Source organism: Saccopteryx bilineata, chromosome 1, assembly GCF_036850765.1.
Source record: "Saccopteryx bilineata isolate mSacBil1 chromosome 1, mSacBil1_pri_phased_curated, whole genome shotgun sequence".
Lineage (NCBI taxonomy): Eukaryota > Metazoa > Chordata > Mammalia > Chiroptera > Emballonuridae > Saccopteryx > Saccopteryx bilineata.
Genome location: NC_089490.1, coordinates 330,299,934 through 330,325,741, shown reverse-complemented (window position 1 = coordinate 330,325,741; position 25,808 = coordinate 330,299,934). Strand labels below are relative to the sequence as shown.

The following is a 25,808-nucleotide window of genomic DNA, read 5'->3' as shown; positions in this document are numbered from 1 at the left end:
TAAAATAATAGAAACATATCTTATAGGGCATGAGGAACAAGTTCATATTCATTGAAGTTCTCAGAATAGGTACTAGCCCATAACAAATCCTTCGTGTCTTGGTATTTATGAAAGCCAACCAACATACCAAGTACTATATTAGAAAATGAGGATAAAATTATTGGCCAAACATAAAGCTATCTATGGTCTATGAGAAGAAACAGACATTGGCAAATTAACCATAAAAATAAGAAATATGGAACTGCAAACGAATATAAAATAAAGATTAAGCGTTTAAAAAGCATTAGTACACCTACCTAGTATCATATCTGGAGGAGGTAGGTTTCTGTGTTCCAGGCTTAAACAGCACTTTTACTTAAATTATCAAAGCATTTAAAAAGAGACAATTTAATAATATAATCATCTAGATAGTAGGTTAGTCAAGAAATGAATGGCAAGTTAAATTATTTTGATACAATCTTTAAGCAACACAGAAATGTTTAAGGCCAGAGGTTTTATTTTACTTCAATAGATAATAAAAGTGGCCTAGAAAACTAAAAAGTCATTAATTAGCATTTCATAAAAACATGCTGTTTAGAAAAACTATTCTTGAAGGAATTCTTCACAACTAAGAATTATATAAAAACTTAACATCAAACAATAACTACACAGAAGAAAAACTTTGCAAGTCTAGTATTTTAGTGATAAATGCACATGTATAAAGCCCCAGGCACGAACTCTTAATTAGGCCATGTAACAATTTCAGTTTAAGTTGTAAGATACTTGGACAATAGGAATGCAATCAGGTATAATACCAACTTCCCAACAAACCAGTAATTTAAAATATGAAAGAAAACACCAATTAACAAAACAAGATGGACCCAGCTTGCATTTTAGAACTAAGGACAAGGAATGATGATAGAAGACAGTAGTTTTCAACCATTTTACACTTGAGAACCAGTGAAAATAGATGTTGGGGACCGCTAAGGCAGAAACCATCACCACAAGCAAATTCAACTGAGATCATTTCATCTTCACATAACATCAGGGTGGTTAACTCTTTCGTAGACTGGCACTTGGACCAGCAGTTGAAAAACAGTGATATAGGCAAATGAATCAAATACCAAATCTGAGTGCTAGATCAAAATAATTTATAATGACACAAGAAAACTTATTATTGAAAGAACCTGGCTTTTAAAAAAAGTTACAGAATACAAAATCAAATGCCCTATAACTGACACCAGACCTCATAAATATGCTTTTAAAATTTTTATTATGGGTGTATGCATGACAAGCATTTTCAGGCTAGAGGACTAAATTTTTCCAAAAGCAAGGTGTGGCAAAGCAACAATCCGAAGTCACTTAAAAATATTTGCAAGAACTCTTTAAGGTTTTTTTACCATTAGATGGCTGAAGAATTGTCTAAAGAAAATCAAACAAAAGAAGTTATACAGAGTAAAAATTAAAATCTACTGCATAAAATATAAATTCTAATAAAATAGATTACAGTCCTTTGCCAGTATATGGTCAGATCAAGAAATTACCTCTTTGGCCTATAAACATTTGTCTATGGTAGACTTGATTTCAATTTATATTTTTAATGGTTTATAAATTCCTGGCTTAAATTATTAGCAAAAGTTAGGATAGGTTTCAAGAACTACTCCTTAATAGTGTACTTCTAAAATCAGATAGTCAAAATTAATGTTCTACTTTAGTTAACAGTATTGTACCAAGACTAATTCTTAGTTTTGTAAATGGTCTATGATTATGTAAGTTTTAACATAAAAGGAAGATTAACCCTTTGAGTAGTGAGAGTTTTAACCCTTTGAGTGAGGATGTACATGAACGTTCGTACTACTCAAAGGGTTAATATGACATAAAGAACTCTGTACATTTTTTGCAACTCTTCTGTACATCTAAACTTACCTAAAAATAAGAGGTTGAAAAGAAATAAAAGCTCTACCTTACTTATTACTTTATTCTAACATACTATGCTAGGCAAGAAAAATAGTATGCTTCCCATGGTTAGTCTAACTATCAAATTAACCTAGCTTTGACTGCTTTGTTATAGTAATTACTCTGAATGCTGAGAAAGACAAAATATATTTCTAAAGAAACAAAGTTAAGCATTATTGTTTTTTTGACAGACCAATAAAAGTAAAACATTGTATCTAATTATTGATGTGTCTCTTTATGAATAAGTTAAAGTATCATTTAGATCAGGGGTCCCCAAACTTTTTACACAGGGGGCCAGTTCACTGTCCCTCAGACCGTTGGAGGGCCGGACTATAAAAAAAACTATGAACAAATTCCTATGCACACTGCACATATCTTATTTTAAAGTAAAAAAACAAAACGGGAACAAATACAATATTTAAAATAAAGAACAAGTAAATTTAAATCAACAAACTGACCAATATTTCAATGGGAACTATGCTCCTCTCACTGACCACCAATGAAAGAGGTACCCTTCCAGAAGTGCGGCGGGGGCCGGATAAATGGCCTCAGGGGGCCGCATGTGGCCCGCAGGCTGTAGTTTGGCGACCCCTGATTTAGATTATTCTCTGGGCAACAAATTCAGAGGTTCATGGAAATAAGAAAGAACATAGAAAAAAAATCACTAACATAACCAGGCTAAATACATAAGCTGTATCCAAAAACAGTAAAAAAATAAATAAATCAAAGTCAGTGCTTTGTAACTAACTCTTAGGTATATAATACATTTGCTTTAAATAACAGTTCAATTGCACATATTAAGGTACTGTTTAGGAGAAAAGAGCCTTGAAGGAAACATAAGAAAATAGTATATTAATCATTACCTCAAGTCAAAACAAGTAGCAACCTTTCCCCTAAACAATAAGGATTGCATGTGTCCAAATGAACCCAGGATCCCAAATTATAAAAGATAACTTAAAATTTTAAATACAATTTACTCTAAACCTAAATATTCTATTTGGGTCTAATTTTTCTTGTCATTGTGTTTTAGTGTCATTAGCCTGGTTGTCAGTTTTACATCTTTATTTGTAACACAGGTAAATCATTTCATAATTACAGAACTACATCTAATAGTTATTCGCAAAGGATAGTAGAATGAGATATACTAACTCTAAAATTAAACTTCTGCAAATTTTCCCATTAATCTCAAGAAAAGAAAAACAAGAGGCTTAGGAAATTATTACTTTAATCTATGAAAGCATAACTCATGCCCAAACTTATTAAATTGTGCAGTTTTGATTTCATAACATTTTCCATTTTCTTTGGACTCTGCACTCTCAGAAAGTAACCTATCCTTAATGGGTTCAATTAGCACAATCTAATTCTGTGATACCTATTTAATAAAGTACAATATATAATCAACACTGTATCACCAAATTGTCAAACTGTTCATGAAAACCTAAAAAAAATTATAAAATAAGCTATTTTTATATAACATGTAATAGACAGCTGTCTTAAAGCAGAGCTTAAATATTAGTTTTAGGAAACTCTAATATAGTTCCATAGCCTTTTAATAATCTATAATTTTATAGATACATTTTGCCATCAAGGAAGCCAGATATATATTTTCTTTATATGTACTTAAAGATTGAGGGAATAGGCTATAATTCAGATAGTTTAGTTTTAACACCGTATCAAGACCTTATAATCAAGAGAGAAATATTTAACATTATTGCTTAGTGTTAGAAAATAGTGAATTTTAACCAAATTGATACCTCTCATTTATAATGTTTCCTAAATTCTTAAATGATACTGCTTGGCAAGTAACATAGGTACTAATATAATTTTTTATTTCAATTAATTGCAAACAAATTCTATTTTGTTAATCAATGCATATATTTCTCTTTACTTACTAGACTACTTCTAAGTAACCGTGCCAAGTGGAAAAAACATTGCAGAGCCTTATCTTTTCCCTAAAGATTTTCAAGTATTATAGGAACATAAACTCATGAAAAAACTAATTAAAAATCTGACATTCCATCTTGCTTTACTAATTATGGAATAATAGAAAAAAAGATGTGAACAAATGTTACTTTTATTTCTCTGCTTAACATAACAATATACTAAGAACTACCGTAACTATTTTTGAGCTATTTTCTAGCTTCTTCAAGTATGTGACACAACTACAGTTCTGTTATGAGCAGAAGAAATGAATAATCAATTTTAGGTAACCTAAAAGAAAAATGGGAGGCACAAAAAGATAAACTGACTTTGGCTTTTAAGAACCTACTGTTGACCCTGAAATGCCAGATTCAGCAATAACAATAAAACAAAAGACTACAGCAGCAAGCCACTACTTCACCACATAATAAGAATTCTCAAATACGCAAATAACATTTTGTTCCCTCTCAATTCATTCTATTTTATCTTCTTTTTGTTTTTCCTGTTTTTTCACTGCAGGCAGTTCAAGGCTTGCCCATTGCATAGGTTCAGCTTTTCTCATGGTGATCTCAATCTTTGTTGCAGTCATAGTTACATAACTTCGCTTTACATCAATTACCTGCAATATATTAAAGAGAACGAAAGTAAATAGGGTGGTTTAATTAGTCTTAGAGGAAAATATTGGTCTTGCCTATGTTAACAAACAATAATCTAAGACTCTAATGTCATTTCTATACCTTGATTTCAACTTTTCAGATAGAACAACCAAAGTTATAAACCTACTTTACATCAATTACTAAAGTACTGCCTTTTGTTCTACAAATAGTATTTATATTTTAAGAAAAAATTCTGCTTGATTCATAATACTTACACCCCATAATTTCACATCTTGGTGAAATTCCTTCTCTCCTTCGAATACAATGTGCACATTTAACTGGAAAAAAAAAATATATAGAAAGCTGAGTAACTGATCAAATCTGGACTTAAGGTTTATGATATAAAACAATGATTATAAAAATATATCGATAAAAATAATTTATGCTATTTTAAACAAACTGCCAATATTGTATTTTTTTGAGAAAATCATTAACAGGAAAGGAAAATTAACCTGAAGTTTCTCATTGAGAGAACTAAGTACCATATTATTTGATACTAAACTACTATAGTATCTCCAGAATGCCTCAGAAATACCTATCATGTAGAAATTTTAATTTAAAATACTTTCTATGGAAGTGATTTTAAAATATTTTTTCAAATGGGAAAGATGAAAAGATCTTACCTTAAAATCAGTGCAAATAAGAACAATATTACATCAACATAAAGAATAAATCTGTAAGAACAGTTTTTACTCAGACATTTAGTGTACTTACCAATGTACTATTTGCTACAACTTGACTAAGCTCTGGCAGTGAATTCTTAGCATATACTGAAATGGTGACTTGTCCCCCAGTCTGATGCCAGTCATGTCTGCATGGAACAACTTTCTTCCCCTGTAATACAAGACAAACTTTATGAATTTACAAAGTGCCATGTAACCTCTAAAAAGAGGATTGAATCTGACCCATCTAACTGAGAAAACATTACCATGTGCAGCTAAGCCCTTAATGTTTATTTATAAAGGCAAACTGCAAACTTTTATAGTTCCCATCAAAAGTTAAGACAAAATATATAGTTTTGATTTAAGAACACTCTTATTCTGCCTGACCAGGCGGTGGCACAGTGGATAGAGCGTATGACTGGGATGTGGAGGACACAGGTTCAAGACCCTGAGGTCGCCAGCTTGAGCACAGGCTCATCTGGTTTGAGCAAAGCTCACCAGCTTGGACCCAACGTCGCTGGCTTGAGCAAGGGGTCACTCGGTCTGCTGAAGGCCCGCGGTTAAGGCACATATGAGAAAGCAATCAATGAAAAACTAAGGTGTCGCAATGAAAAACTGATGATTGATGCTTCTCATCTCTCTGCGTTCCTGTCTGTCTGTCCCTGTCTATCCCTCTCTGACTCTCTCTGTCTCTGTAAAAAAAACAAAAAAAACACACCCTTATTCCTTCTTTTTGATTTTTTCTTTTAAAGCTATAGTATTAATATACATTGAAAAAGGCAATTTATTAGAACTCCTGCAATACTTTATCCAATTTTAAAATTCTGCAATTTACTAAATACAGTTATAAAAACATTCTTTGAAGTAAGAATGACATTTGGTTAGTGGTAACCAGATAACATCTTAACCTCATGCATAAGAACATTTGGTTTATTTTTTACAATTTGAAATTTGGGAGAAATAATTGACTGTTTACAACTATTACTGTTATTAAATAATAATTTTCTTCTTATAATAACATGCAGAAAAAAGTAGGGATATGTGGAAGTAATAGTTTGATTACTATTATAGAAATTATTATCTACCAGCAGTACATTGCTCTATTAGCAACTATTTTAAAAAGACAAATTGTTATGTTTTGTAAAGAAGGATTAGGAAACCATGAGGCACTCTTGTTGTAAAAAGCAATTATTTATATTTTGGTACAAATATACTAACTGAATTTAAATTACTTTTATCACTTACATTTTTTTTGCCCTTAGGCTACTTAGCTTAGATACTTGATAAATGCATGCATTAAAAAAGAACAACAAAAACATTTCATCAAGGGTTAATCTAAAAACTTTTGCATATAATAGAAGACAAGTTTATTTTTTCAAATTAAATCTTTCAAACTTTTGGATCTTGGAGAAAATACAGGGAGACTACACTTTTTGCTAATAAAACATACTTGTAAGTTTTGAGGTAGATAAATTATAATTTGAGGGTTATACAGGCTGGGCAAAAGTATGTTTACAACTGCCCGTATGGAAAATACAATAATAATAAAGATTAAGCTATTTCCCATACTCACAACTGTAAAAACCTACTTTTGCCCCACTCTGCCTTTATAATCTCCAACCATGTTAACAACAGAAACTATAGAACTCAAATGCAGAAGAAATAAACCCCAATCTGAAAATTTACAATCACTTTAGAAGTTAAAAGACATCTATCTATACTGGAAAAGTTCACTGCTCTGGGTTTATTAGTGCCAATGCAGCACATAAATCTAATATTTCATATTATATAATAATACATTCATATAGCTATCAAACACTTATTTAGCAATAAATTGTTTGCCTTATAACTTAATGGGATTTGGGAGAATTATTTGCAGAAGCCCAAGTCTTTGTAAAAAGCTGTCCAGGGAAATAGAAACTGATGCATTCTTTTTTCTGTTGATAAACTTCCCTGTAGCAAGCAAAGGCATTCAAACAATTCCAATAAAACAAGTCTAAAATCTTCCTCTTTGGAAACCAGATCAAGTGTTTATCAATCTGTAAATTGTTGAAATGAACTTCTAAGAGGCCAAGAGAATCAGAGGTTTAAATGATCAGTAACATCAAATGAGCAGAAAAGTGATTTCTGTTAAACAAAATGTGGGAGTAGACCACATAATTACAGAAAAATAGGCTCTAATTCTCTAATTTCTCCAGGCTTAAGTATTTCATAAAAATCCATACAATTGCATCAACATACACAATGACTACTTTCATTACAGAGCATACTCTGGGTGCCTGACTCAGATTAATTTTAGCTTTTATGCCCATCAAAACTCAACTGTGTCAGAGATAAACTTATTTTTTAAATCTAAAAACAGCATAGTATCAAATTTATAAAATAACTCAGATAAACACTTTGTGTTATTTTTTAAAATGATTTTTATTTTTCAATTACAGATGATATTAGTTTCAGGTGTACACCCCAGGAATTAGACATAACTTACTATGCGATAATCTTGATAAATCTCCTACCCATTTGACAGCATGCTATTAGAATTTTAATGACTATATTTCTTGTGCTGTACTTTACATCCCCACCTAATGTGTTATTTTGAAAAGGTTACTTACAGCATCCTTTGAAGTCCACATGTGTTTCCCTGTTGTACATCCCTCTTGTGATAAGAATGTATTAAAATCAGAAGTTTTTCTTCTACAACAGCTCCAGTATTTCATCCTTTAAATTATCACAGAAAAACCAGAAATAAAATCTCATAACTAATCGAGTCCAGAAATATCAGTGACAAGTGTGATTCTTAAAAAAACAAGTAAGTGTGTAACTCTAGTATAAGTGTCTAAGTTATCAGTTAAAATGATTAAAACACACTAATTTTAAAACCAGAATGCTATTTATCTTGAGCTCCTGAATAAGCTTAAAATCACCACCAAATTCTGAATCAGCTTTTCATTGATAGCTCACATTCCAGTGTCCTCATAAAGCTACCAAGGTAGTTTGACCAAAAATATTATATCCTCACATTTTGATAACCCAGGAAAGTGAGAACCTGCAAACAAACTAAAAAATTATGTTTGAATCCCAAAGTAGATGAAATCCACAATTACATACTTGAAAAATATCTAACATGAGAAGACAAAAATTACAGTAAAACTTTGGGTTTGATTCCTGAACAATACTGGAAACAGAATATTTTAACACAGTACTGTGTTTCTATAAACTACTGGGTAATAAAGAAGAGAGGCTCTCAACTGTGAGCTGTAGAAAATTATGGGTTTTCTCGGATGCCACAATGTTGGTATCCTTAGTGCTCCAAGGTAAAAAACTGTAAGCGTTCTGCAATGTGCAGAACCAGCCCTACAAACAAAAAAAACCTTTTCAGTCTAAATAGAATATCACACTGAAATGTAATGGAATAAGGAGAAATATTAGGTTTGAATCACAATGGCCACCTAACTGTAATACTATTTCAGTTTTTTGTGTGTGTAAAAAAAAAAAAAAAAAGACAAAACCCATATTTCTAGGTTACTGTAAAGATTGGACAATATAAATAAAGTACCTAATTATGCTGCATGGCAAATAATGTTTAAAAAAGCACATTAACCTTTCTGACCCCACCAAAAAGTTTTAATTAGTCATGTATAAATTACCCTTCATGGAAAATAGGTACTCCAGAATGATATACACAGACTTCTTCTAGACTCTGTAGACCCTGATATGTCTAAAAGAAAAAAAGAAAAAATATTAGCTTCATCTCTCAAAGTTCCATTTCACATGTATTTGTAGTATTGGTGACCTCAATGAACTATTATAATGCTCAAGAAATAACATTACCTACAACAGTCACAAATTCACCACAATAAGAAATGAAAAATTCCTTTTTGAATATGCTCAAGTTTCAGTTTCCTATGAAAAAGGAAAACAGAAAACTAAGCAATAGGATGTATATTAAGATGCTTTCAGACTTTCAGGTATAAGACATCCAAGCATATTCAGGCATTTAAATTTACAGAATATTAACACCCTGAGATTAGTAATCTCAACAGAAATACAGTTACAGTATGGTTTATGTGCATAGTAAACTGTGTGGGCATTATGAATTAATATGGAAAATCTAAGCAACTCTGGAACGATTTCTTATCCCTATGAAGGGTAAAATGAGCTGCAGACCTATATATATATCCAGGATTTGTCTGGAAGATCCGGGCCCCATTGGTGCTGTAGGTGAAGGCTCTACAGATGAATTCACAAAAAGTTATGTTAATAAAACATAGATGCAGCCAGTATTATATTTTCTATTTGGTATTTATTGCAACCACCTACAGTACAGAAAATAAAATTCTGTGTATTTACTTTTCTGTCAATCCAAAGTACTAGGTGTGTGGATCTCTTAAAAGATATACCATAAGTACATGAAAGTCAGTATGTTAGATTCTGAACTTATTACCCTTGTCCCCCAAACCTTCTACTTGTCTTCCCATCTCATATGATGGCACCATATCTACTCAATCTTCCAAAGCAAAATTCTGTATGTTCTCTTTAATTTCTTTCCCCTCTCCACCCATATGTAGTCTATCACAAAATTGTCAATTTGACTTTAAAATATCTCTCAGTATAATTTGCAAACCATCTTCATGATCACCAGCAGATTTTAGGTAATGAGACTATACTAATAGATTCTGATTCATGACTTTGAAGTAAGCAGATTTCTTAGGACACATAAAACACTGGTCACAAAAAAAAAGATGGACTAATTGGATTTTACTAAAGTTAAAGAGCTTCTGTTTATTAAAAGCCATTATTAAGATAGTGAAAAATTAGTGGCTCTAACAAAGAACTTTTTTAAAAACTAAACAATTTCAAAAATCAGTAAGAAAAAGCAAATTTAAAAATACAGCTAAAAGATTTTGGACATTTCACAGAAAAGGATATTCTAATACAGAAAGGCACTCCATCTCATCTGGAAAGAAATCTGAACCACAGTGGGAACACTATACAATCACTAGAAGGCTAAAATATAAAAGACTATTAATTACAAAGTGTTACCAAGGTCCAGAACAAATGCAACCACCCTACCAAACTAATGGTAGAAGTGTAAATACAACCACTTTGGAAAACTATGTGGAAGTTTCTGTTAAAGCTGAACTTACACACACTCTATAATCCAGTAATTCCATTTCTACTCATATCTCTAATAGAAATGTGTACATCTGTCCCAAAACCAATGGACAAAAATGGGCATAGTAGCATTAATCAAAAAAAATCTGAAGGGCAATGGCAAGGATAAATCAATTGGCACAAACAATGGCATATTTTAAAGCAATGAAATGAACAAACTACAGCTACATGCAATAAAGATAGCTCTAACATTTTATTAAGCAAAGAAGACAGAAGGGTCCCTAATCTATAATTCTATTTATACAAAGTTCAAAAAATAGGCAAAACAAATCTATTTTGATAGAAAAATGTGGTTACCTTTGGGAGGGAATAATGAGAGGAGGCATAAGGAGGGACCTGCTTTGTGAAAATCCCTTATCTATAAACTTGTATTTACATGTTTTTAAATGATATATATTTCAGTAAAAAAAGATTAAACATTTTCTTTAATGGCCTCCGTGACCTAAAATCTAACTTTTGAGCTTTATAAAAGCCTTTCAAGGATTTGGCCCCTAGGGACCTCTTTTAAGCTCAATTTCACACCAGCAAATTCTATGCTTTATTGTTTTCTGTTTACTACTTCTGGCACCTCTGCTTGAGATACCCTTTCCTTGTATCAAAATTCATCTGGGATACCTTCCTTGTATCTTCTTCCACTACCCTACCACTTGTAACTGTCTCCCTTATCCCAAGAATGAATCATTCTCTTTTATCTACTACTTCAACTTTATACACATGTGAATGCATTTATTATTACCATTCCTAAATGAACAAGATAATCTCAAACTTAACATGAGGGTCAACTATATACCTCCTTCCCCCAACCCCATCTTCTTTTCCAGTCAATGTGTAACAATTACCTAGGCACTGTAGTCACAAGTCCCCTTCCTTCACTTCCAGTTCATTAGCAAGTCTTGCTAATATTTCTATTTATCATTCATTCTACACACATTTGCCATGTGCTAGGCACTGCTCTAAGCATTCAAAATACAGTAAAGGACAAACAAAATCATTTCCTTGTAAACCTTGTATGAGGGAAGGAAGAGAAGAGAAAGTTAGATGAGAGAGATCATTAGCAAAAAAAAAATATGCAAAGTGGACAGTTATAGGTGATAAGTGCTATGGAGAAAAACAGAGTGGAAATGTTGGAGGGTATGCCATTTTACAGAGTGGATAGGAAAAAGCCTCACTGAGATGTCCAATCACATCCCAAACTTAATCACTTCTCAAAAACATACTCTCCAATCTCACTGTCTAGTCTTCCACAATAGACAGCATCCTACCTGGTTTTCCTTCTTCAAATTCTATTTTTGCCCCATTCTATCTGCTACTTAGCAGCCAAAGACATATTTTTAAAACCTCTCCTTAATAGCTTTCCATTACACTCAGAATAAAGCCCAAACACCTCACTGTGGCATACAAGGACCTCCATGATCTTGCCTACCTCTTTTTCACTAACTTACACACCCCTGACCAAGCCCCAACACGACCTTGCTCATAATTCTTTGAATAGATAAGCTTTAAAGCCTCTCTACACATACTACTTCCCAAGTCTACTCCAAGGTTTACATAACTCATCCACTCATTATTCAGATTTCTGATTTCATGTCACCACTTCACAAAAGATTTCCCTGACAATCTGCTTTAAAGAGCTCGACTCTATTTCCTTGTCTTCATAATTATCCAAATTCATTTTAATGACCTATTTGCTGTTTTTCTCCCTAAATACAATCTCATACTCACAAGAACAGAGATTTCTGCTTTATTTAATACTACGTTCCCAGCTCCTAAATGATGTCTGGCACATAGTAAGCTCTCACTGAATGTTAACTGAATTAGAATTATTTAATCCCATGTTTTTACCTAATATAATTCAATCCCATGAGTCTATCAGATATAATGCTCCTGGAGAGACAGTTTCTTTTCCATGTTCATAACCCTAGCTCTTAGCATAGTGTCCATCCAACACATAACAGGCACACAAATGTTTGTTGACTTGATTCATAAATTGCACTTTTTCCAAAATTAAAATTTTACTTCCATGACAACACAAATTTTACAACATATACCTTTGAACACCCTCCATTTTTACATGAGGTCCCAATCTTAATTTCATCACTGTCTTCTTCTGAAACAAAAAAACAAATGGAAAAGATTACAATAGAACTTTACTATAATGCCATTCTTAAAAAGCAACCATTCCCATAAAATATTTAAAAAATATAAATACAAAAAAAATAACATTTTAAAACTAAGTAGCTTAAAACTAAAATCATTGTAAGTAACTAAGTTTTCTCTGTGATATTTCAAGTAATGTAATATATTTAAAAAACTAATAAGCCAACTACTGCAATTAAATTTTACTGATACCTTTAAAATGATATATGATACATATATGCTCTATAATATAATATATCAAAGATCTTAACCTTGTGAAAGCAAAATCATGTAAGAATACTTTCCTCCCATGGTATCGGGTATAGGTCAGAGAATACTGACTATGTTTTATCTCATACACAATGAAACACAATTATCAAAGAAATTTAACTCACTGTTAAAAAAAAGGTGAATTAGAAGAAAATAATGAATTTAATTAACAAGCTCTCATTCTGAATAAACCACATACCCATTCTGTGGTATAACTGGCATTTAAAAGACAAAAATAAGTTCTTTATGATAATGTGCTTTTTCATATTTATATTCAGTCAATTATATGGCTCCTCTCTCCTTTATATAATTGGTTAACTGTATAGAAAAAAATTACAGCATACAGAACAAAATCTTACCTTTCTTATTGTTTTCATTCCCGGATGACAGTTTAAGTTTATCAAGTGCTTGCTTTAGGGAAGCAGATACTTTTAATTCCAAATTTGTCATTGGTTCATCTGGGCTGGAGAATTTTGAAACTTTATTACTTACCATTTACTGATGTACCAAATATCTCCCTTTACTAAAATAAATACTCTTAAGAGCCTATTTATGGAAAGAAGCCAAATGACTTTTAAACTAAGTTTTTTCCATGAAAAAGTATTTTACAATTACTGCTATAAAATATTCCCACATCTAAGTTTTAAGAGAACTGGTTCTGATATTTAAATGTTAAGTCTCAAAAATGATGTTATTATCAACACATTAAATTATTAATCAGTAAAGCCAATGGGAAGGAAATAAAGACTAGCAATCCAAGTCTGTCAAGATGAGTATCTTCAAGGAAGGTACCATGATGTACTTTCATATTTTATGCCTAAGCAAAATGCTGAGCATACAATATGTACTAAGTAAATCCATATTCCTACTGGTGGAGATAATTCACTTTCTCATATACCAGATATTACACTGGTATATGCATCTATATTTCAGATATAATTATATAGCAAGGCAACTTTAGTAGAGTTAAGAAAACAGCTAACAGTGTCCTCCAACATTACATAACGGTGTGTGTCGTATGTACACAATCTGTTTAAGGCTCTTCAGTAAGTATTAAGAATATTATTAACAAATGCAGCAATTAAAATAGAAATCCTAGGTTATTCATTCTACATCCTTTAATAATTTTTTTTCCATTGATTTGAGAGGGAGGGGGAGAGAGGCGTGGGAAGGGAGGGGGAGATGGGGGAGAGAGTGGGAGGGGGAGAAGGGAAGAGGGGGAGAGGGAGAAAAGGGGAGAAGAGGAAGGAGAGAGAGGGGGGTGAAGAGGAAGGGGAGAAGAGGAGGGGGCAGAAGAGGGCAAAAGGAAAGGGGGAGAGGAGTAGAGGAAGAGGGGTGAGAAGAGGGGGGAAGGGAAGGGTGAGAGAAAGATGGGGAAGAGGAAGGAGAGGAGGAGGGGGAGAGCGAGCATCAACAACTTTTCTCCACTTAGTTGTTCCATTTAGTTGTGCACTCATTGGTTGTTTCTCATATGTGCCCTGACCAGGAATGAAACCCATGACCACAGCATGCTGAGACGATGCTCTATGCACTGAACCATCTGGCCAGGACCCATTCTATACCCTTAATGAAATAAAATCTGATTTAAGAGGCCACTACCAAAGTGCATAAAAAACTGATAACCTCATCTCTGCAATACCACCAAATGAATTTAGGATAAAATATTTAATTCCTCTTACTCCTCTTAAGTAAAATTATAAAGAAAATAGTAACTTGTATTGTCAATTATAGTATCACAACTACATTACACTGTAATACTTAAGGAGTCACACCAGAATTCATCGTCTTCTGTTAATTTTTTTAGCTGTCAAATCAGCAAGCAAGGCATCTGATAAAGTCTCTCATGATTATGAGTAAGGTGAAAATGGAATAAATTCATTCTAAGTAGTTTGTTTAAATAAACAACAAAAAGTCTCTTAGAGTTCTTATATGAGTCTGGTATTATTCAATATGGTATAAATTTATTTACGTATGATCAATAAAGGATATGTTGGGAAAACTGTTTAAGTCCATAGTGTGAGTAAAATATCAAAAGGAGCCATAGTTGAGGCCAAAACCCTGTTTTTTTGATTCCTGTATTTTGGTTCTAAAATAATTCAACACTCAAGTCCAACACGAAGAAGACCTCGTGTAACAGTGGTACTCAATATTCATCTGTAGGAATGTAAAATTAAAAGAGTCTACTAGATGATCAGGTGAGTATGGAGAGTATGTATAATTCTAATGCAAAATAAACAAGTTATTTTAAAGATCCTTTTACCAGATATGACATCTAAGTCAAATACATTAAAAATCAGTCAATAATAATAAGATTAAGAGTTTTCAGGCATCTGAAGTAAAAGTTGAGTCACGAGGCTTGTTCTAAGTGGCAAAATAGAGATAAAAAAGAGTATTTGGCTCACTACAAGGGAAAACTGTACACTGATTTAGTAACAATATAATGAATCACTGTGAAATAAAAGGAAATTCTTCTTTACTAGATTTGAAAGGGAACAAAGTAGTCTTCTGTCAAGAGTGTCCTAGAAGATAATCAACAAAACGTAAACAGGAAGGAAGACCTCTAAGTTCTTTTTAACTCAAACTGATTCCCTGACAATCCCTTTATAGAATTACACTATGCCACAGTGAAAAAGACACACGCCAAGGCCTAAGATGGATGTGTGGCTCCCCGACCCTACTGTAATTATAATGGTACAGTGAGCAAGTTTGCAAAGAAGTGGACTGTGTACATGACCTCAAGTTGAGAGAGAATAAAAATGAAAGATGTATCTAAAGGAAAATGAACTGGTAAAAAAGTTGGTGACCTGAGCAACTGTTACAAATGGAATTAGGCTAAATCATAAAAGAAAATACCAGGTACAAATGTTATTCAAGTGTGACAAAAATATGCAACTGTAAAAGGTGTACCTTGGCCTCTTTATTGCTTCTACTGGTTTAGGGGCTTGAATGATGTGCTCCTGAAATTTGGGTTTCAATTCAGATAGTTCTTTCTTCTCAGTAGTCTTGACTTCAGGCTTGACTGGCTCAGGTGGCTTTTCACTATTATGTCTACCTTTTGTACAGCCCTGTTAGTGGAAGGTATTCATTAAGAGTTATCCTCTCAATTTATTTCACATGCCATGACAAAAATACTATTTTTTAATTCTTTATTAATAAATCCTACTGTGGTTTCTCCACTTTTATCACATTGATTCATTTAAGAAACTGAAAATAAACTCCAAATTTGCTGTATTTGTTAATACATATGAATACATTTTTTTCCTTAAAAAAAGCCTCTTAATAACACTTCATTAATATCTTCTTAACTCTCTATTAAATGGGCAGCACAAACTTCTTATTTATAGGAAACAAATTCTGGAAATATCATGATGAGAATTCTATAAATTATATATTAAAAAAGAGCCTCAATTTGATCCCCAGTTCTGCTATTAACTAGCTATATGACCTTGAGCAAATTAATCTTTTTAAACCCATTTTCTCATCAGAAAACAGAGATAATGGCACTTAAGATTATTTTGAGAATTAAATAAAACAATAGCCTATCTGGCACATCTAGCAGGTGGCAAACATTCAGTAAACACTAGCTACCTTGACCATATTCATTGAGTCATTCATACGTTTCCATATCTCTGAAATCATAAGATCAACATCATGCCATTTAATTAACAGTTTTAGTTTCCTTTCTTAGGAGTATACAAAATGTTATATTTGATAAAAATATATTGTTCCTAACTGAAAATGCATTAAACTACTACCATCTTGTTCTTTTAGGATTACTAACATCAAGAACAAACCAAAATTGACAACTAGAACTTAATTTCCAAAACAAATAAACTCCTATTTTAAAGACTGCAGGAACAAGGTGAGCTCAATTTACAAAGAAAAGTATAATCTGCAAGTTGACAGGGACTATTCTGAAATCAGATTCCTCAAACCTGGAGCTTCCCAGAATATGTACTTTTCAGGATATCATCTAGGAAACAAATTAATACTTACTACAATGCTTAAAAAATCAGAAAAATCAGTTGTTCTTCTCTTGCAGCAAGACCAACCCTGTGACATATAAGAGAAAGAAAATTGAAAACGTATTTGCATGAGAACCACAGCCCAGCAAAACACTCTTCCTGCACTTACCTTCTTGAATCAGGATGTGACTTGCAAATTATACATATTTCAGTTTTGAAGTACTGTAAGGTAGTGGTCCCCAACCCTGGGGCTGTGGACCGGTACTGGTCCATGGGCCATTTGGTACTGGTCCACAGAGAAAAGAATAAATAACTTACATTATTTCTGTTTTATTTATATTTAAGTCTGAACGATGTTTTATTTTTAAAAAATGACCATATTCCCTCTGTTACATCCATCTAAAACTCACTCTTGACTCTTGTCTCGGTCACGTGACACTTTTATCCGTCCCACCCTAAAGGCCGGTCCGTGAAAATATTTTCTGACATTAAACCTAGGTCCGTGGCCCAAAAAAGGTTGGGGACCACTGCTGTAAAGGATTTATCTAACCAAGTGAAATGATTTTAGTCTGACTTTTTAAAAAAACATTGACCAATGTTAGAAATGATGTATGTGTGATCCATTATGAAACACCTTAAAAAACGTAAAACAGAAATTTCTTGTTTTTATTTATTTTTTAAGATTTTATTTCTTGATTTTAGAGCGGGGTGGGGTGGAAAGCATCAAATTATAGCAGTTGCTTGTATGTGCTTTTTTAAAAAATAATTTTTAAAAAATCTATTTATTTTAGAGAGAGAGAGAGAGAGAGAGAGAGAGAGAGAGAGAAGGGAGGGAAGAGCAGGAAGCATAAATTCCCATATATGCCTTGACCAGGCAAGCCCTGGTTTTGTTTTTTTTTACCCAGCGACCTCTATCCACTGTGCCAACCACAGGCCAGACCGAAATTGCTTGTTTTTAAGAATAGCAATTGCCTGACCAGGTAGATGGTGGCACAGTGGATAGAGCATCGACCTGGGACACCGAAAAATGGTTTGAAACCCTGAAGTCGCTGGCTTGAGTGTGGGGTCATAGACATGACCCTATCGTTGCTGGCTTAAGCAAGGGGTCACTGGCTTTGTGGAGCCCCTACCCCATCAAGGCACATATGAGAAAGCAATCAATGAACAACTAAGGTGTCGCAACGAGTTGACACTTCTCATCTCTCTCCCTTCCTGTCTGTCCCTGTCTTTCCCTCTCTCTCACAAAACCAAACCAAACCAAACCAAACCAAACCAACAACAAACAACACTCTGAGATATTCATTATAATAATTCAGCTTCTAATATTGTAGCTGTTCCTCAACAATAAGAGTTCTACCTATTTTCAGAACACCACATTAATTTAGCAGCCTAAGCACTGTTAGATTTTTGAAGGTTAAGTGATCTTTTCAGTCAGAATAAAACCATAGAAATTGTTATGCACTATGTAACTTCTGAACAAAACATCAATGGCTTATCGAAAAATGGCTTTAAATTTAATTCCAACATAGTACAAAGAATAATGGAATAAGATAGCACTTCAAGACTGGAGGTCTGAAATACAAATGAAGGGCCAGCTTTGCATATATCCATCTGGGCCTCACTGTTTCCCCCATACACTGCTTGAGAAATCTGGTAGTAATTTTTTTCTCACAATATGCACTTAGGGGTTGTTCCTTTTTAAGAAAAATTTAAACATGCTATAAATCAAAATTTCATTTATTTTGAAATTCAATCCTTTTTTATTCTAAAGTGAGATATAGATGAAAAGTTACTATCACCTTAGAGAGTTTAATTAGCATTAATAATAGTCATCAGAGAAATTACTCCATCCAAGAAAAGGCTTTATTATCTTAAATATGTATGAAGAATTTTATCAGGCATTCTGAGGATATTGGGATATATATACAATATAGACTAGGTGTTCCCAAACGCCAAGTTAGGGTATATGGTAATGAAGTGAGAAAAAACAAAGGATAAACTTAAGTATGTGATATAAGGTTGCCATTTCTAAGAATTGTCCTTTTCTCTAAATATGCTTCTTCTGACTGACCAGGTGGTGACACAGTGGATAGAGCATCAACTTGGGACTCAGAAGACCCAGGTTCAAACCCTCAAGGTTCTGGCTAGAGTACAGGTGCATCCGGTTTGAGCGTGAGCTCACCAGCTTGAGTGTAGGATGCTGGCTTAAGCGTGGGATCACTTGACATGACCCATGGTCACTGGCTTGAAGCCCATGGTCACCGCTTAAACAAGGGGTTAGTTACTGGCTTGGATGGAGCCCCCCGATCAAGGCACATATGAGAAAGCAATGAATGAACAACTAAAGTGCCACAACTACAAGTTGCTGCTTTTCATCTGTCTCTGTATTTCTCATAAAAATAAACAAACATGCTTCTTCTAATTTCAATATTAAAAATGTTTTTTCTTTTGTTAATGCGATTTTAACTTCTTACTTGGTCGAATAGAAAACTGGCAAGAATAAACAATAGATTGATTTATGTATTTTATCTAAAATGTAATGTGCCGTGAAATCCAATAGTCTTGTAAAGTCTAGTCCTTCAAGAAATATTTAGAGACAACAATAAACAGAATTGGAGAAGAAGAAAATAAAAATACTTCCAAGTAAAATCATTAAGATTAAACAAATAATTAACAGTTGTGTATTAAAAGAGCAACAAATTGAATGACTGGAAAACTAGTAGTATCATTACTAGCAGCAGCAAAGTTGAGAAGCAAGCTATTTTTGGAGTAAGAGTCTACTTTAGAAACTGCTTTGCAGTTGCCAATGACACACATAAATGAAAATATGTTGTAGAAGCTACGGAGATAAAATTTAAGGATAAAAATGAATTCACAAAATAAGAGAAAATAGGAAGTCAAAAACTGAGAAGTGAAGTATGATTATAGTTTTAAGAGATAGGAAAAAAATCATAGGAAAAAAACACAAAATAAGAAAAATAAACATACAATAAATGGCAGTCCAAGGAAAGATAAAAATCCCCCACCTCCTTGAAAAAAAAAAATTCCCACAGATCCACAGTTTCCACTCCCATAAGTTCATAAAGAGGCTAAAAAGATACAAGGAGGATTCAGGTCTCTTGCTGCTCTATTGAATGTTTTTTCCATTTTCCTCATTTTCAACTAACCAGAACATAAACTTGATATGTGCTTGTACAACTCATAAGTATTTAACAGATAAATGCCAAAAAGGTCCAACTACTTTCTGAAAGACATAATTAGAAATTCAAAGGGGATCAACAATATTTAAACATTTAATAAGACTGTCAATGTTTCTAAGAACAAGGAACCATACAGAAAACCACAGCATCCATGCTGCAACATTTTCTTATTATGATATATAATGGGAAAATGTACCATATCACTACAAATTTTAAAGTCAGTAAACCCATCATGAAAAACATGGTCAAACAACATTCTTTATTTCACTACTTCTCCAGAACATCAAAGAACAGGTGGGAAACAGGTGGCATCTCTCTCCTGTTTACTTTCACTCTCAACTTCCATTGGCAACATTACGTGTCTATAACAAGCTTTCCAAAAATTCAGAGCTGCTTTTATTAGTCAGCAGCTGACAGAGATTAGGGTTCAAATCAACTGCTTTCATTTCCCCCTCAAAATTAGGAAAGTGAAGAAATGTGAGGTATAGAAAATGAGACTTGGGACAGAAATGAACAATTTCATAACTGGAAAAAAAACCTCTCTGTATTCAGTGGAGTACTTGCTAAAATCACCTCAAAATGGTCATTAAGAAAACAAGAGTCACAAATGATGAGAAAATATTTAGTATCACACCTCGAAATTTACTATGTCAATATGAAGAGGCTGAAACGTATCCAGTTCTTACCTTTAATGCATCATGAAAGACTGGAACACCTGGGTGGTATGTGCAAGCATCTGGTCAAAAACAGAGAAGAAAAAAATTAACACTTTATAATAAAAAAATGACATTATTTGCTTCAGGTATTAACGTTTAATCTTCTTTCTAAATGCAGGTGACATTTTTCCTTACAAATTCACTACTGCTTGAGTATGATACATGGCATACAGTGCTCAATATAACACTGCATTAAAACAGTCATAAAGTTCTAATGCTAGTTTGTGATAGCTATAGATAAAAATAGTACAGAACACTTCAAGTATAACAAATTATATTCTGTATTCCTCTAATCTGTTTGGTTACTAAAAATTGTTTAGTACCAAAATCTTATGCTCTAAGATTTTGACTGTTATCTTTCAATTATTTAATACTATCAAACTTAAGTGTTCTTATGTTTATTGGTGATAAGACTACTCAAGAGTCCCTAACAAGATATTTTAGGGGTACCTGTTCAAAATTTTAAAAACTGATGTAATATCTAATTGCTAACTTAACTTTCACAGACAGGTGTCGATTCCTAGATACAAACTTCATTAAAAAGAAGTTGAAGTTCTACAAGAAGTTGACATTCTACAGTCTCTTTTCTCTGATTATTATTCTGTATTTCCTTATACCCTTCCTCATTACACCACCAATTTTTACTTACCTCTCCTATGACAATGAACTTATTACAGTTTGCAACATGGAATATTGCATTTTAAAAAATTAGTAGATACACTATTCCCTGGCTAACATAACCAAGAACTTGGGAAAAACAGGTCAGTTCCACACCTGTGTAATTTTCTTGTAAGGCTGCTTTGCTGAACCTTCAGTCTGCTTAGATTTCAATTGTTACAACCTGATTCCTGGCATTCCCTAAAATGATTAATTACTGTTACTTAAGGAAATCTCCCTATTCCTGCATTAACAGACAATATGGTTGCCCAACTTAGTAACCAGGTGTTACCTATATACTATTAACAAATAGAACAAGCAAGTTTGAAGTATTTTCATGACATAGTAAACCCATGGGTTAGGAAGAAATTGTTAATTGAGGGCAGTAATGGAATTAAGGACTAATAAAGGATGTTCAAAAGTATACAAGAATATGCAGAGAGATATAAGTTGAGTGGGGAATCAATGCAGAGAACAGAGACTATTTTTAGTACCAAATTTACAAAGAATCGGCATAAAATACTAAAAGACAGTTAAGAGGTATAATCACAACAATGGTCAGTTTTGGCAGAATGGCAGCAGCAGTGACTCAGGCCTTAAACACACAACTTGTGTGAACAAAATAGGAAAATCACCACTTTCAAAAGTAAATTACAAATACGTGGACACTGTCCTATCTAGCTTTTCTCTCTCGGGTTTACAGTTTTTCTCAAAGTAATTATTTTATGGGTAAGAAGCTACAACTATGGTAGTGGTTAAGAGCCAAGGGCGTTTAACACTGGATCTGCCAGTCTCAAATTCTGGCTCTGCCTCTTGGTAGCTGTTTCTTTGTAAATGCAGATTAAATAGAATACTATTTGTGAAGAAGTACTTTTTCCAGAGTAGCTGTTTAACATGTGTCAGTTGCCAATCTGGTTTCCTTTAAACACTCATTCAGCTGTGCTTCAAATTAAAATGTCCTATCAGCTCAGAAGGGAGTCTTATTTAAGTCAATACACATGAAACTTTGCCAATTATAGAACTTTCTCCTGACCAAGTCCACACAGTTTGCCCTTTGCTTTGAAATTTCCATTCTATCGACCAACTTTATTGGAGTATTTATTCTAAGTCTCTAAAATAACTCTCCTTTTCTAAAGCAAATAAACTTTCAGTAACCTTACTGGTATCGACCAACTTTATTGGAGTATTTATTCTAAGTCTCTAAAATAACTCTCATTTTGCTAAAGCAAATAAACTTTCAGTAACCTTACTGGTGCTCCCAGCTGAATGTGGTACTGTTGACCACACATCCTTGAGGCTGTCAACTCCTCTGGTTTTTCCTGCCCTTCCCCTCGACCCCCTCCAAATCTTTTCTAGGAATCGTCCACTTTGACACAGAGCTGACTTCCAAAAAGATGACAGTATCTCCTCTTCATTTTATGTTAACATCTATAAATAAACACACTGTCCCATACAACAGAGCATCAGCCCTTCCTCTTTAATATTAAAATAGAATATGTGCAGAAACTAAGGCCGTTTACTTTTTACATAAGCTGCCAATAGCAAAGGTACATCATCCACTGAAATCTCACAATTTTACTCCTTAATAACTTCATGTTAATACCATAAAAATGTCAATAATAGCTTGACTATTGTACAAAGACTGGAGTTACTTTTTACTTAGAATCCTGCCGACAATCTTATTTTAAATGTCACCAATTCACCTGCGCACCAAGATAAGTATTTCAGACACCTCAGAGGTGAAAAGGGATTTTAAAAGGCACAGAACTGAATCTCCTTCACAATGTGGAACAATGTTGCTTCTATGTTGAACTCCTCTTCGAATAATGCATACTTCACAGGCTTGAGATGATTAAAAAATGAGATAATGTAACAACGTCTACTGCTGACAGAGAAAATACACAGTAACAGGTGAATTTGAAAAAATGTTGTCATGTCCCCACAACATTCAAATAACTCACTTCTTTATCCCATTCCCCAATCAAAATTCAAGTTCATTGATCATTTTTCTCTTTTTCATCTAGTCTATCACTACTCTCACTTTACAGCCTGAACTCTACACCTAGGTGTTGTGGAGATAAATTCACTGTATCCATAAATTGGCACGTTATGAAAACAGGAAGGCCATCAAAAAAATACCCAGCCCAAATACGGCTGTACCGCCCACCGGGCCAGGCGGATCAGAACTTAACAGCTTAAGATACAGAATCCTAAGCAAGAACACCTTTGAAGAAGTTTGTAACAGTGGGTCTACGAAACAAGCCGACAGCAGGCTTTCAGCCAAATAAACATCTGTGCTAATACAACGAGGCCGAACGTAACTGCTAGGATCGCCTGCCCACTGCCTCCCGCGCGGAACACACGCACACGCACACCCACTGCCTCCCGCGTGGAACCCGCACACACACACACACACACACCCACTGCCCAACCCCCCGTCCCAGTCCGTCTGGGCCTCTCTCACCCCCCCCCCCCCCCCAACAATCACTGCAAATTAAACGCCCAGCGAGACGAGGCACCTGGCTGGCTGTGCCGCCCCCAGCCCAAGAGACGGGGACGGGGAGACCGATGTTCTGAGTTCCCGGCGAGCCGAGAGCGACCGGCCCGCGGGCACACGTGGGGCGCGGGGAGAGCAACCGGGTTCGGCGGGGGACAGAGGCGGCCTCCGCTGTGGCCGGGCACCTGCCGAGGGGCCCCGCGCCCCGGCTGGCGGGAGGGGCTGCGCCGGGCCAGCGCGGGGACGGCTCGCGGAGGCCCCAGCGCCGTCGGGCCCAAGGGCGTCCCGGGCAGGCGGCGGCGAGCGCGGGGCGGGCGGCGGCGCGCTGGTCTCACCGTCGCCGTTGGCCTCGGGGTCGAAGCGCTGGCCGCAGCCCCGGTTGTAGCACAGCAGGGCCATCTCCCTTCCCGCCAGCACGGGCCTTGGCCAACAGCGGCTCCGCCACACGCTGCGTTTACAACCGCCCCTCGCAATCAGCGATCAGAAAGCCGGGCAGCAGCTGGCTTCCGGAAACGGCCCCTTTACGCTTCAGGAACCTTCGCGAATTTTCCGGCCGCGCAGGCGCAGCGGCGATGGGAAGAGGCGGAGAAAGTGGCGGGAGACGGGGCGCCAGGAGCCAGGGAGGCGGAGAAGAGAGGGCCGGCATCCGCGGAGTGCCCAGCCCTTCCGGGTGTCACTCCTCACCCGCTGCGGGCGTCTCGCGCAGACACTGCCCTCTTGCGTTTGAGGCTATAATTGCACAACGTGCTGGACCTTTTATTTGCTGGGAGGCTTGAGAGTATCGGTGGAATCGTGGGACTACAATGGAGTTGCTTAGTAATTGATGATGATGCTGGTGGACGTGGGGTTCTTGTCTTTAAGTAAGGTGACCAATAGTCAGGGAGGACAGTCCTTCTTTTGTAAGTTGTGTCCTCCCTCAAAAAGTGTCCTCCTACATGTCCTCCTTTTTCATATTGGGAGACAAACCTGTAAATGTCCGTATTTGATCCATGCAGAATCCATCCATTGCATGTGATGTGATGTATTTGTATTTGTATTTGACATGACGTTTACTCAAGGATGAGTGCAGTGCAGCCACGCGGGAGCCCTTGAGAGAGGTGTGATATACCAGCCCACAAATGGCTTTGTGTACTTCTTACTGAAATACAACACAGCATATATGACATTGTAGACTCACAATTATTTCTTTCTCAGTGAATATTCAATCATAGGTAAGCACAATTCATGTTTTATTAATTCATTATCTATTTAATAATTTCCAAATACATATAATTTTATTTACAAGTATTTTCCCAAAATTCGAGCTTTAAAGTGGAAATGAACTCAAACCATATCTATTAATAACACATTTTGATTAAATAGTTGCATAAAACAGATGTTTTTTAATTAGAAAATGATAAATACACCTGAATAGCACTTCAAATTAGTGGTTTTATTTTATTTTAGTTTTACTAAATGAGTACTTTTTTCTTACAATTAATAAAAATTAATAGTCATGTAAGCATAATTACAATATAAAATATTACAAGTTTTTATTATGCATTATCATATTATAGTGTATTATTGCAATGAAGAAAATGTTTCTCTTATTTATGATATTGTTTTATTCAATTTATTTTTGTCCTTTTCATTGTAAAAAAAGTTGGTCACCTTACTTTAACAAAAAGACAAATAGTGATGACTCTTCCTGTGTGTCTCCATTATCTTGATTCTGAGGCACTGAAGAAATGTTGGCCTTTGGAGCAACTTTAATGATAGTAATTGCGGCCAAATGACTGTGAAAATACAAAGCATTTAGATATCAGGATATCAAAGCAAAGTATGGATTAAATATGGTGCAGGAAAAGGTCGCTATCACTCTAAGACTCTGGAGTAATTGTTGCTAATTCATGTCAGTCTCCATTGCATCAGTTTGTCAATGCTTAATTCTCCAACCTGGGAACCTCTAATAAGATTTCTTCAAATGAATTGTGAAAAGTGTAGTAATATACTAACAGGCACACACAAACGACACTACTT

At 34.7% G+C, this 25,808-nt stretch overlaps 1 protein-coding gene across 2 annotated transcripts; it reads right to left on the bottom strand.

Annotated features, from left to right (window-relative positions):
* Window positions 1-1,233: 1,233 nt before the first annotated feature.
* Window positions 1,234-24,351, bottom strand: CHORDC1 (cysteine and histidine rich domain containing 1). 2 transcript variants are annotated; one of them, XM_066248509.1, is made up of 11 exons: window positions 24,125-24,351; window positions 20,606-20,655; window positions 16,751-16,807; window positions 15,662-15,819; window positions 13,114-13,217; window positions 12,397-12,452; window positions 8,821-8,891; window positions 7,786-7,891; window positions 5,226-5,345; window positions 4,727-4,789; window positions 1,234-4,474 (listed from the first exon to the last, which is right to left on the bottom strand). In XM_066248509.1, the coding sequence occupies exons 1-11, from the start codon at window positions 24,186-24,188 to the stop codon at window positions 4,328-4,330; spliced, it is 996 nt and encodes a 331-aa protein (XP_066104606.1). In that variant the 5' UTR covers window positions 24,189-24,351; the 3' UTR covers window positions 1,234-4,327. The 2 variants fall into 2 exon arrangements, with proteins under 2 accessions (XP_066104606.1, XP_066104596.1); XM_066248499.1 differs by having other exon boundaries at window positions 12,397-12,455; window positions 24,125-24,350.
* Window positions 24,352-25,808: the final 1,457 nt, after the last annotated feature.